Genomic DNA, 12,845 nt, shown 5'->3' with positions numbered 1-12,845 from the left:
TCTAGATTCCACCGATGATGGTGAAACTGATCGTATAAGCCAAATCTCTTCAGAAGTGAATGATCTATTTCTAACACAAAAAGGAAATTTGGTGTTTTCCTTCAGTTAGTCATTCATCAGGAAGGACTTGATCATACAATATTTTGTGACAAGAAGCTGGACCATCTAATTTTGCTAAAAGGACAAAGGACAGTATTCTTTCCTCTTTTATGATGTGTTGCACCAAAATGTACTTGATGTGGGTCGTCAGGAGACGAAGGGACAAGGCAGGTGAGTTTTCAACAAGGCGACTGGAAGGAAACAGATGATGTAGAAATGAAACAGGTCATTGGACCAATTAGTCTATTTGGTATTCATACATCTAAAAATGAAGATGTTTTGCAGTTATGAAGCAAACGAGGTCTTCCTCTCTTCAACAAAGTTCTGAACCCTCCAAGTTTCCAGAAGTATTGTTTTGATGACGCAGGTGGGAAGTGAAGGCCTGAAGGCAGAGGGACCCATCGGAGAGGGCAGGATGGCTTCCAGAAAGAGATGGTGCCCAGGTCTGGCTGGCGGAGAAGAGTGAGGCTTGGGAGGGTGAGTTTCTAGGCAGAGAAAGCAGCCCTCCCAACAGGCACCCTGGCTTCAAATCTGTGACCCGTCACCCACCACCTGGGTCCTTCCGGACAAGGCATTAACTTTTCTCTAGGCCCCAGTTCCTTCATGAGGAAAGTCAGGGAGTAATGCCTCCTTGTGGGCTGTTGGGGTATTGAAGGCTATCTCTTCAGGAAGCACAGGCAGGCGGTCTGGCCACGGCAGGGCTCGGCTTTCTAAAGCACTGCCTTGGCTGGCGTCTCAGAGCTCTCTCTCCCCAGACCCTGGGAGCCCAACCTGGATCTCCCTGGGCTCCAGCCTCTCCTCCTGTATATCTACTTCTGCTCTAGGGCTGCTGAAGGGTCTTTCTACAGCACAAGGTGACCCTCTCACTCCACAGCACAAAATCCTCTCCTGCCTACCAACAGTGGATGAAGTCCCCAGCCTGGCACTCACGCGCCTTCACAGCCGCCCGCCTGCCTCTCCAGGACTCCCCTCCCATCATGCCCCACCGTGCACGCACACATCGTGCCGGCTTCTGCACACGCATCCTCTCCCCATTTCCTGAATGTGCGCAACACTCCCACCTCTGTGGTTCTGTAAATGCTGTTTGCTGGCCTTGGAGCACCATCTGGTAGCCTGCACCTGCTGAACTCCTACTCCCACCTCAAGATCCAACTCAAATGTCCCACTTTTTCCTGTGCACCTCAAGCAGGCTTAGCCTGTCCCCTCCCTGTGGCACTTCAGACATCCTTATATTTCAACGTAGCTCTTTATTTTTGAATCTGTCCCACATTCGACCACAAGCTGCTCAAAAGGAATGTTCATCTTATTCATCTTGGTACCACCTAGTCCTGGGGCAACACATAGCACACGGATGACCCCCAGTGAATATCTGATGAACAAACGAACAGGTACAAATAAGAAAGTTGAGTCATTTGAACAAAAAGATTGTGTTTTGTGGTTGAAATGTTCCATGTTCATTCTGCATACATTCTCCAGAAAATTCTTTCTGGAGATTTTTTTTGTTTTGTTTTAATGTTAAGCAATCCAGTCTCACATTACAGCTCCTCAGAACCTACGCACCGGAAGCAGGCGTCCGCCTCCCATGCTGGACGACCGGCTCACTGAGACAGAGGCTACGGTCGTTTTCTTTCTCACTGGCTTTTTTTAAGTATGGACAAAATAAATTCAACAGATTCAGGGGGGGGAAATTGAAGTGCAGGATCAGAGGGCGTTCTGCAGCTGCCAAGTATCACACAGTCGGGCCCAGTGCCAGGGGCTTCGGGGGGCTCCCCTGCTAGGGGCTTGCCCTCGCCTGGTGGGGGGCCACTTTTCTGGAGCCCCTGGGGCTACAAGTGGCTCGAGGGCAAACAGCCTAGTGAATTTACTACTGAGCGGTATCACTGACGCAGAAAACACAGCGCTGCGTTATCACGGTGGAGGGGAACGTTTCCAAAATATTAATACTTCTTCTAATAATTGGTCAAGGAGGGGCTGGATGGCTACTTCATTCATGCCTGTCGGCATCCACAGATCTCAACAGGCAGCCGACCGCGACGGGTACTGGGTGAGACAGGAGGCCCGCTACTGCCTCAAGGAGCGTGTGCTCTTCCTGAGAGAAGCCCAGGAGACGACGGGAGTTACAGCCCGGCGGGACGCAGATTCTCCTCCTGGCCTTGAGGGAGGCCGGCCTGGGGTGGACGGGGGTCTGGGGCGGAGCACTGCCTGGGAAGGGCTGGAAAGGGGTCCTTGCCTCTCCCAAAGCAGTTGGCTCGGCTGACCCCAGATTTATAACAAGAAAAATGTAAGTATATGTATATATTCATGTGCAGAGAAAAAAGACTGAAATGACACTCAGTTTCCGTCAATTCCCACAAGGTGTTGTGTGGTTCCCCGATTCACATCCATTCCTAGGCTAACATTTCAGCGCCCGGAGGACGTCCACTGTTCTCCTGACAAGCATGCACGCACTGCCCTCCGCACGGCCCTGCAGTGGGAGCCTGCGAGAGGGGCGGTAGCTGAGACAAAGTGTGCTGTGTGGAAGGTCTGGGAAGGCTGAACAACATGCACATACATATGGCCTCAGATTTATAAAAAGAAAGGTATATGTACATGCTTATGCGCATAGTAAAAAGACTGGAAGGATACACAGTGAAACAGAAACCGATGCTCAGGTGGTCAGATCAGGCCGTATCTTCTCACCTGTGTCTGTGTTTTCCAGTCTGTCTACACTGTATACTCCTTGTGAACTGAGAAAAAGACAGAATAATCGCTCCTGGAGGCACCCCCATTCTTTGCAGCCCCTTTGTGGGCACAGTGGAAATGCTGGACTTCGTGTTACCAAAGGCCGGCACATACAAGCCGCTGAGCTGGGCTGCCGTCTTACCTAATGAGTCTTTGAGGCGCGTCGTCTGTTCTTAAAGGTCTCTTCTCGCACAAATTTTGAAATTCCCGAAAGTTTAAGGTGGTGCTGAGTCTCAGGCCCAGCAGGCCCAGGAAGCGCTCGAACTCTTCGTCCCTGAGGTTGAGTAGCAGGCGCTGGAGCAGCTGGTGGAGGTTGAGCATGCTGACGATGCCGTCCCTGTCGGTGTCCATCTCAAAGAAGGCAGAGTAGGGACCCTGAAAACAGAACGCACCCGTCAAAGCCCTTCCTTCTGAACCTGACGAGGACACACTTCCAACCCCCCAGGCACGCACGTCTCTCCAAAAGGACGAAGGGGCAGCGCTTCGACTACTGTTTTCTGGAGATCTCACTGCTCCAGGAATATCCTTGGCATGTTTTGCATTTCCCAAGAAATTAAAAACTATGTTCTCCAATGTCCTTTTATAATGCAAAGAGTTGAGGAAAAGGGACGAGAAAGGCTTTTCTTTCCCTTCCACTCTCTTCATTTATGGTACCCGCACTTCCAGTATGAGAAGGAAGGAAGAGTAGGCCGGAGCTTCCCAGTATAGACAAAAATCTTGCGCTGGATGTTTTTCTATAACTTTCTTAATGTTTGGCAACTTCTGTCTACAGGAAAACAGCGCCGTACTGGATTTCACCCTGAAGAGCCACCCGGAGGCCAGGGCCCCGTCTTTGATGACTGCCCTGAAGACCCAGCCTTGCCTGAGACGGGCCTGTTGCATCTGAAGCACTGTGCATGGGTGCATGTGCTGTCAGTTCTGCCGCACGAGGGGGCACAGCGATTCTCATTTTGCAGATGAGGAGACAGAGGCTGGGGGGGAGCCTGCGACTTAGAGGCCGTGCTGCACAGTCGAGGGCACATTCTGGAGGCAGGCGGCTTAGTTTCAAATCCCAGCTCTGCTGCCTACCAGCAGCATGACCTCAGGAAAGATGTCTAACCTCCCATTTTCTCATCTGTAAAATGGGGACTGTACAAGTCCCAGCTTCCTGGGGTGGTTGTGAAGACTGAAGATGCTAACGTGAGCAAAGCACTGAGAAAGTGCCCCACGTATTTCATAAGCACTCACTCCAAAATGTTGGCTACTATTACGGTTGCCTGAGGTCGTACAGAAAGTGCCCAGCAGTCGGGATTTGAACGGGCTCTGTCAGGGTCAACACCTGCGCTTCCACAACGTGTACTTCCTGTGTCTCAGGCTCGACGAGTTGCTGATTTGGTCCCAACACCCCTCGTTTCCATCATTCCCTGATTAAGTCCAGGGTCTGCCATGAGAGATTACTTATAACATAAAGCAAGACCTGCTACGACCCAAGCGTCTAATGACAATGTTCTGAGATTTTATGGAAAGATCTGTCTATATTCACTCATTTATTCATCCACCAAAAATTATTCAGCACCCAGTACATGAAATCACTGTGCTAAATACCGTGGGAATCAATTTAAAAGATGCTGCCCCTGCTTCTCAGTGACATCACCATCCAGAGGCAGATGTGTAACCAGCTGGTGGCCTCTTCTCTAGTAGCACCACCCTCGGGGCCTCCTCCTCGGGGCCGCAGGACCATCCATTTCGCAGCGATCCCCTCTCTGTCGCCAGCTCCACGGCCTCCCTCACCCTCCAGACTCACAGCTCCAACGGCTATGGGCTATCTCCTCTTGGACGTCAAACCCAATGAGGGCAAAATCAAACGCTTCGCTCCCAACTCGCTCCTGCCAAGTCTTTCCTGTCTCGAGAAGAGGCAGGGCTTTCTTCCAGTTGCTCAGACCACAAATCCTGGAGTCATCCTCGCTTCCTCACTTTCCCTCACACCCCACATCTAATGTGTGAACACATCCCACTGGTTCTCCCTTCAGAATCAGATCACTGCTCCCAGCTGTGCTGCGTCTCCCCAGACCCAAGGCCCCTGATTCCTGCAGGAAGCCCGTAATGAGCCCCCAGCTCGCACCCTGGCCCCCATCCTCTGTCCTCACAGCAGCCAGAGTGACTCCTTCAGAGCTCAAGCCAGTGCATGCCGTTCCTCTGCTCACCGCACGGGCTCTCCGTCTCATTCAGGGTCCAATCCCAGTGGCGACCATGGCCCCAGGCCCCTCCGCCCTCATCTCCTCCCCTGGCCCCCTTTGCTGTTGTTTGCATACGTTAAGCCTGCCTTGGGCATCTCAGGGAATTCTCCACCCACCCCTGTACTCCGTTAGGTGTCTGTCCGAACATCCCCTCTCCAGGGAGGCATTTCCTGACCCCTCTGTACAACAGCACCACTCTGATCGGTCTCTGGCCTCTGCTTTGTCTTTTGTCACAGCACATGACCCCCCAACATCCTGGAGATGCGTGTGTTCACAGTCTGCTCCCCTCTAGAAGGTCCATGTGAAACCTCACGCTCCTCCTGACAGCAGCAGCTCTGAGAGCAGTGCCCGCTGCGTACCTGTGGAACGACACTGTTGGGTATGAAGGATGCAGCAAACATTCCTGGGCACCTAGGTACAGGACATACTGATAACTACAACGTGGTCCCTGACACCAAGGTCGTCACAGTGTGGTAGGGAAGAAAGACACGTAAGCAAACCACAGCACTTCGGTGTGATCCATGCAGTAGAGGAAGTGTGAAAGACGTGCTCAACGCCAGCCTTAATCGCTGGACTACAGGGACAATCTAGATGCCAGGGCACCCCATGTTTATAAACTTCACAAATTTATAAACTTTCATTGTTCCCAAATCTCAGTCTTTAACTTCCCAGAAAGAAGCCTACTAATTTTAATAGGTAGCACATAGACTTGGTAATCAAACAGATGTCATCTCAATTCTTGCTTATGACATTTACTAGATGTGTGGCTTTGGGTAAGCTTCCCTCATCTCCGATCCTCAGTTTCTCCATCCATAACATGGGACTGTTAGTGCCTACCTGATAGGGCAGTGGTGGGGATTAAAACAAATGAGGCCATACGTGGGCACCTTCCAGTTCACTGCCGGGCATACAATGTGAATTCTTTCACTCATTCAACAAACACATATTGATCGCCCACTACATGGCAGGCTCCGTGGGAGCCATTCGGGTTACTGTGGTGAATGACTGGGAAGACTCGGGCCTTCGCGTCTCATCGAATTCCAGTTCCTCAGACACCGAGTGCTGGGAGGGGAATCTCCAGCAGCACGTGCCCCCGGCAGATCAGAAGGGCCAGGGGAAGGCCCAAGGGCTTGAGAAAAACCAAAGCTTGGGGAGGGGTTAACTGGTCCAAGGGCGAGGAGCAGCAATCCAGGCAAAGGAACAGAATGTGCAAAGACAACAGGGCAAGGAAGAGCACTGGCTGGAGCGCGAAGCGAGGAGGAGGAGGAGAGGAAGGTGCAGCTGGGGAGGAGGCCACGGCCAGTGCAGAGCCAGGGGCCTGTGGCCGGTCAGGCAGGATCAAGGCTTGTCCTAACAGCAGAGGGGACGCTGTGACCTGAGCTGTGTGTTGAGACCACCCGCAAGGTCAGACGTCCAGGACAGACCGTGAAGTGAAGACGCAGCTGCAGAAGTGTGTGTATGGAATCCTCCTATTGGTGTGGGAGCTTTTTACACATGAATCCGTGGACACTTGCCGGGACACCATCTAGAGGGTGAGCCCCGGGTTGAAGGGGAACCCACAGTGGCCACACAGAACCTGTCCCCAGGTCCCCAAGGGGGTCTCTGTGCCTGCTTTCCTCACCACAGCCAGGGAGGGAAGAAGTCCCCTGTCTGGTCACAATGAATTATCTCCTTCAACTGGCCACGGTCTTTGGCCTGGGCCGTGAGGGTGTGACTAACTAACTCGGCTTGGCTGTTGTCCACAAACCTAGCTGAGTGCTGAGATGGACTCCTCTGGCTACAGCAGCAGCAGTGATATTTTAGTAGTATTATAGTTCAATAATAGTTTAACAGTATTTTAAATGAATTCATGGTTTTTCATTATTGATGAGGAGAGATGTTCGAGAATTTCTCATGAATAGGAACTTGATAAATGAAGTAAAGGGACTGAACCTGTGGGTTCACCTTCAAAAATCAAGGCACAAACTTTGTCCCATTCACATACACCCGTGGGGACAATGAGCAGATCCCCAGGGACCCCGGACGTGCCCTGCATCCCAGTACGAATCATGCAAGCCCTGGCGAGTAGGGCTCCACTCTCTGTCTCACGCACCAGACCGTGAATTCTTGGTGTCAGTGAAGGCTTGTTGAGTCAATTCGTTATTTAAGTATTTAAAATAAAGAGATCTTAGGAAACACGGGCCACGTGCTGCAACGGGGCTGCACTGATAACTCAAGTTAGGACAACAGTGGTGCCGGCGTGGAGTGAGGCTTCCCCTCGGTGCCCCCCGGGAAAGGTGAGTGAGAGGAGAAAGAAGCCAGAGAAAGGAGTCTGGGTTGCAGGGGGCAAGGCAGCAGGATGACGGCAGCAGGGCCGCCGGCCTGGGACCCGTCCAGGCTCTCCGGTCCCTGCCCACCAGCAGGGAGCGCACGCTGCTCCGGTGCGTCTCTGCCTCCCTCAGCCCCCTCTCCCTCCTCAGAGAGCCAGGCTCCCAACCCCCTAAGCGACCCCTGCCTGCCCAGCATCCTTCTCGGCTGGGCATTAGAGTGGGCTCAATAAGGAAGACTAACCTTCTGCGCATGCTTATGGTGACGATGTTTTTTCAAACCAAGAATTAGGATGCACGGTCTGACAGCTGGACAGAATGGTCATAGTCAGAACCATCCTGCAAATCCAAGCCAGACAGTCATCATAAACCTGCTTATTTTAGAACGAGAGCTTGGTAACCAGCTGACTCTCCAGCTGGCAATCAGTGTGGGGGAGATACTTCAGAGCGCAGGAAACTCTGGCTGCCCCGGCCCCCCCCCCCACCCAGGGCCCTCCCCATCTCCTCGCCTGCGGCTGGTTTGCTCCTGCAGGCCCTGGGGCCCCCAGCCCTGGGTTAGGACAGGTCCTAATTCCCTGGTGCCCTCTGCTCTGTTTTGTAGCTACTATGGTCGGCTTATTAAATTGATCTTCCTTCCCACTTCAGTCACCCTTGTTTACCTGTCAAAGGGAGCTGAGGTCATTCTGCACCTGCCTCTGTGTTTGAATGGCAGCTATTTCTCCTATCTTATTGTTACGACTTCCACATGCAACCAGTGCCTCGGTCACAGTGAGCCGTGAGCTTTCCCAAGCTCGTGACCTGTCAGCCACCTCCTTGCTCAAGATCCCTCTTCTACTGTTTGCTCCCCTCTTTTTCTGGCCAGCACATGCTGAGGTTTAAGATTAGGTTCAGGGGTCACCTCCTCCAGGAAGCCCTCCTTAATGGGGTCTTCTCCCCATGCACCCATAGCACACTACCACTCCCTCTCCAACAACCAACCACGACACGTCTGAATCGGCCAGTTCCATCTGCCTTAGACTGGACTGAGCCCCCGAGCAGGGCTCGCGTCTTTCATCCCAGCCTTCGGCAGAGATTCCAGCGCACAGGAGCTGTGTAATATCTGTTCGGTGAGGGAGTGAGTGGAGTGCGTGGAACAGATGAATGGAGCCTAACTTCACCGTAACTGAGGGTGTCAGGCCCCTCTGCCCTCCGGTCTTGTGAGGAACGTCTCCTTACTCTTCCGAGGCCTTCAAGAGGCCGAAGGCAGACCCTGCAAGCCCCAGCAGGGCAAGACCTCAGGGAGGGAGGGGACCACAGAGTCAGGCCCTGCCACCCACCCACCCCCGGGACGGGACAGGGGAGAGGGGCAGGCCTGTGTCTGTGGAGGAAAGTGCTCTGTGTCCTGTGACGAGCAGGACGTGATGGAACTCCGGGAATCACCCCCAGGTGGCTGAGTGGCTGTAGGGGGTTCCAGATAAAGCCAGCAGCAGACAGGTCCTACTTTACCCGGAAGGACTCCTTCAGTCTCTGGGGGAACTGTCTGAGGCACTCTTCCGCGGTCACAAAGCTGTCCAGGTTACTTTTGGCAGGAACCGGAGTCTGGGATGGAGTCACTTCTCGCTCTTGCACTCTAGCACCTGAAACAATTACATCAATCAGAAGGCCCCCGTTAGTGGTGTGCACACCTCTTTCTTTCCACTTCAACACTTGATTTCTTCCTGTCCCAAATCCTGTCAGAATACTAGACAGTAATACGACCCTGTGAATTGAATATGGCATTAACTTTGTCATAATCTGGTTTCTTAGAAATTCTCCTATCCTGACAAGAAGCGCTTGTTCTCTGGACTATGGGGACCGTGCTCTCGCCCAGCACAGATGCACCATCGCGCCTCTGCCTGTTTGCTTGCCCTGCGTCTCTGTCCCTTCTCCAGGGCAGGCATTACACCTTGTGCATCTCTCCATTCCCAGAGGCACAGAATGAGAATTCCTGCCCCTTTTGTGTTTCCTAGAATCATGTCAAGTCAGGAAGGTGTCATTCAGTCAGTGTTTATTAATTTCCCAGGTATTTCCTGGCTACGTATCTGCTCAACATTGTGCTGGGGCCCCCCTATATTTCTCAGCCCTTTCGACAACCCTTCCAAAATTCTATGGCTTCTCATGCTGCCTTTTCCCCACGGTGCAGACTTCTCTCTTCAGGAGATGAAATGGCAAAGGAAAGTCTGGCGGGGCTGGATGGGACCTTGGTGTTTTCCTGGTGAGGAGTCCCAGCTGCCAGTCTCTCAGGTGGAGGGAGACCATTACGTCACCCAGTCACCCGCCAGGCCACACTCGGGGAGGACGACAAAACGCAAACAGGGCTTCTGAGTTCTGCCTGTCCAGCCTGCAGTGCACTTACAGTAAAATAGAGAAGTACGCCCTGGATATATTCCTGTGATTTCTGCAGCTTTTCTAGAGGGCTGATTGTCTACATAAACTTCAGTGACAGTGGAGAGAGGACGTGGACAGACGCAGCAGCAGAGAGGCGGGAGGCTGGGGGCTGCCATCTGCCTGCCAGGCGTGGGGCTGGGAGAGCAGAGGAGTGGACTGGAGGACCAGCTTTGGACCTCGACTACACCGTATACGAGGAATTTCCTGACGACTGTGTGGGGCGGGGAGGGGGGCGGGACAGTGGCTGAGTGATCTTGGGCACGTCACAGAATCTTTTAGAATCTCTGTGTCGTCATCTGCCTTGCTGGTGTCTGGGCGTCACGAAGCATGGACAGCCAGCATCTACTTTTAGGAGGAAAACCTTAAAGGACGTGAGGTGTGATGGAAGGAGCACAGGCTTCGGAGTAACTTTTACAAACCATGTGTGCTCTAAGTTCGCGGAAGGCTCTGTCAGGCACAATTCTGCACGCATGAAAAGAAAAGGCCGAAGCATGGTCAGATAAAATTGAGTGGAAACGTCTGTTTCCAGTCTTAGAACACACACTGTTTTCAACATCCCAGCTTCCGCTACTTCAAGCCCCGCAGCCTCGCGGCCACTAGGAGGGACTTGTGGCGCCACTGGAGACGCGGCCCATCAGGGTTTGCACTTGGCAATTAGCTACCTTCAAATCCTGTTGCAAAATCAAGGTAACTCATCCCTTCCTTCTTAAATCCTATTTTTGCAGTTAGCAGAGCATACTGATCATCGTCCATGGGCATTCCATGATCTTCCAGTACCTGACAAGGGAGACAAGTGAGGGACAGGTGGTTAGGTGGTCCTGGGGTCCCTGCCTGGCCGAGCCCGTCCAGCCCGCTGCAGGCTCACCACCATGGCCCAGACGCTTCAGCCTTGATTGTTACTTGTCTGCCCCCATCCACAGGCTCCCTGCAAGCGGGGCCAGTGTCCTGGATCCCTGGCCCAGGACAAGGCTGTTTGTTGAGTGAATGAGTGAACAAAGGAAGCAGTGGGCACCCGGCCTGGGGGGTGGTTGGCACGGCCTTCAGGGCTGTGGCCCGCACTGCGAACCTTTCAAAGGCCATGCCATCCCAGATACTCAGATCCACGTTTGCCGTGACCATCGTGGCTGTCGAGCCTCCTAAGTTAGATTCACATTCACATAAATCCTAGGAAACACCAGCAAAATAAAGCAAGGAGACTTGAGGAGGGAAAAGCAAAATTTTGATTAAAAGTTTCTTTCTGGTCGGCAGTTTAAATTGTAAGCTCCTGTGGGTTTGGGGCGGAGGTGGGCAGGGCATCCATGGAGACACTCTTTCATCCTCTCCTCACAGGAGTCCACTCCTGAAAGTCACCCACGGCCGCTTCACCCCACCGCACATAACCTACTGCTTACGAGTGGTTTCCATTTCGTGTGCATGAGTGTTGGGGGGCACCTGGGCAAACGCACGTCCCCCCAGCGAGGCAGACCCATCCAGCCGAGTCTTCCTAGGAGACGACGCCTTCCCTGGGGAAACTGATAGGCTGGGTGTTCCAAGGCCGATGATGCCGTCACCCCTTTGGCCAATGGCCAGTCAGTCAACAACCTGGACAGAGCCACCTACCTGCCTGGAGGTGAGCCCCCCAGAAGGGATGCTGGCAGGGACATAGGCAGCACAGAAGACACCATCCCTGCTGCTCTCAAAGTATGCACAGTTTCAATGAGGAAACATGGCTTTTCTTCCAGAAAAGGACATTGGAACACAGTTCAAAATGTGTCTGTGTGTCTAACAGCCAAGACGTCCGGGATGATATCTCACCTGGGACAGATGCAGGGAGCCCGTCTGGGAGCACCGAGGCTGGAGGCGGGGTTTGAAGAAAAGATGTGCATGTGTGGCGGGGGGTGGGGAATACACGGACCAGCCTTAACAGATGTCAGGGTCCTGGTGCCACAGGAAGCCGGAGTGAGTGGGAGAGCAGAGGACAGCAGGGTCAGCCCTACACCAGCTGCATTCTGAGGCGGAAGCTGAATGGGAGAAAGGGAACAGGAGGGTGGGGCGAGATGGTACACATCCTCCTCCTCCTGAGGCAGCCAGGCCTATCGCCTTTTATGTCCCAGGCATTGCACTGAGTTCTTTAAGGAGTTACTTAAGTCTCATTTAATCCTTATCAGAGCCTTGAGAAATGCACTCTCACTAACCCATTTGAAAGATGTGGAAACTGAGAGTTTAGGTGACTCGTCTCAGTCACATAATTAGGAGGTGACAGATGGGGATGAAACCCAGCTCTTCTTACTAACCACTATAAACTCCACTGTTGGAATAAGGTCACCAGGGCCTGGACAAAGAACAGGGCGGGCAGCAAGGGAGAGGAAATGACAGCAGGAAGTGGGGGAAGGGCTCGCCATGGCACCTGGCGCCCTCGCTTGTATCCAAATCAGCCGTGCAGGCAAAGGCCGCTCTGGGTCTTGGCGGAACACCAGAGGACGGGAGGCCTCTAAGGAGCTGCTGTGAGTTCTCTCCCACTCGCCTCTTCTCTCCCCCAGGAGGCTGCCGTGGATGGCTTCTCCTCGCCTCCGGGTTCTGATGAGGTGGGGAGCCTTCAGCCCGGCCTCCTCAGACTCGAGCTGCAGAATATAAACCCACATAGCTGCAACAGGGTACCCATGACTCGCAGCGCAGTCATCACGCCCTCTGTCTTGGCTTCATCCTCTTCGGTGTGTGGGACTAGGACCCAGGGAGCTGGCCCCTTCAGCTGTCCATGTCGGTAATAAGCTGTCTGAACACGACAGCGGCTCGTTGGATCTGTGCCGCCCCACTGCTCAGACTCCGGCCCTGGCTTGGCTGGCGTGCGTGAGTTGAAGTGACCGAGCTGCAGGATCTGCTTGGTCAGGATTGGAAGCAGAGCAAAGAGGGAAGGGAATGCGGGTGTTGTGGTGCTGCCTGGGGGACTCGGGGGGGTGCTGCGCTGGATTCCAGGACTATCCCAAGGGCCTGCCTGGGGACTTGGGCTGGCAGCACGTGCCTGGGAATTCTGACAGCTCTGCGCCACCTGCACATGCACCCGTCCCAGTTCTGCGGAGGCGCCTGTCCCAGCACGGGATGGCGCAAGTGTTTAGACAGA

At 53.4% G+C, this 12,845-nt stretch overlaps 1 protein-coding gene across 2 annotated transcripts in view; it reads right to left on the bottom strand.

The window, feature by feature from the left end:
* EFCAB6 (EF-hand calcium binding domain 6) overlaps positions 1 to 12,845 on the bottom strand; it is a 237,374-nt gene that overhangs the window by 75,217 nt on the left and 149,312 nt on the right. For both annotated transcript variants that reach the window (XM_014864412.3, XM_070506757.1), the window contains 3 exons: positions 10,411 to 10,525; positions 8,828 to 8,958; positions 2,963 to 3,195 (listed from right to left, as the gene is read on the bottom strand). In XM_014864412.3, coding sequence (XP_014719898.3) covers positions 2,963 to 3,195; positions 8,828 to 8,958; positions 10,411 to 10,525 — 479 coding nt within the window. The remainder of the gene's footprint in view (positions 1 to 2,962; positions 3,196 to 8,827; positions 8,959 to 10,410; positions 10,526 to 12,845) is intronic.

Source organism: Equus asinus, chromosome 4 (genome assembly GCF_041296235.1).
Source record: "Equus asinus isolate D_3611 breed Donkey chromosome 4, EquAss-T2T_v2, whole genome shotgun sequence".
NCBI classification, from domain to species: domain Eukaryota; kingdom Metazoa; phylum Chordata; class Mammalia; order Perissodactyla; family Equidae; genus Equus; species Equus asinus.
Note: the sequence above shows the minus strand (reverse complement) of the source record. Positions and strands in the feature narration are given on the sequence as shown.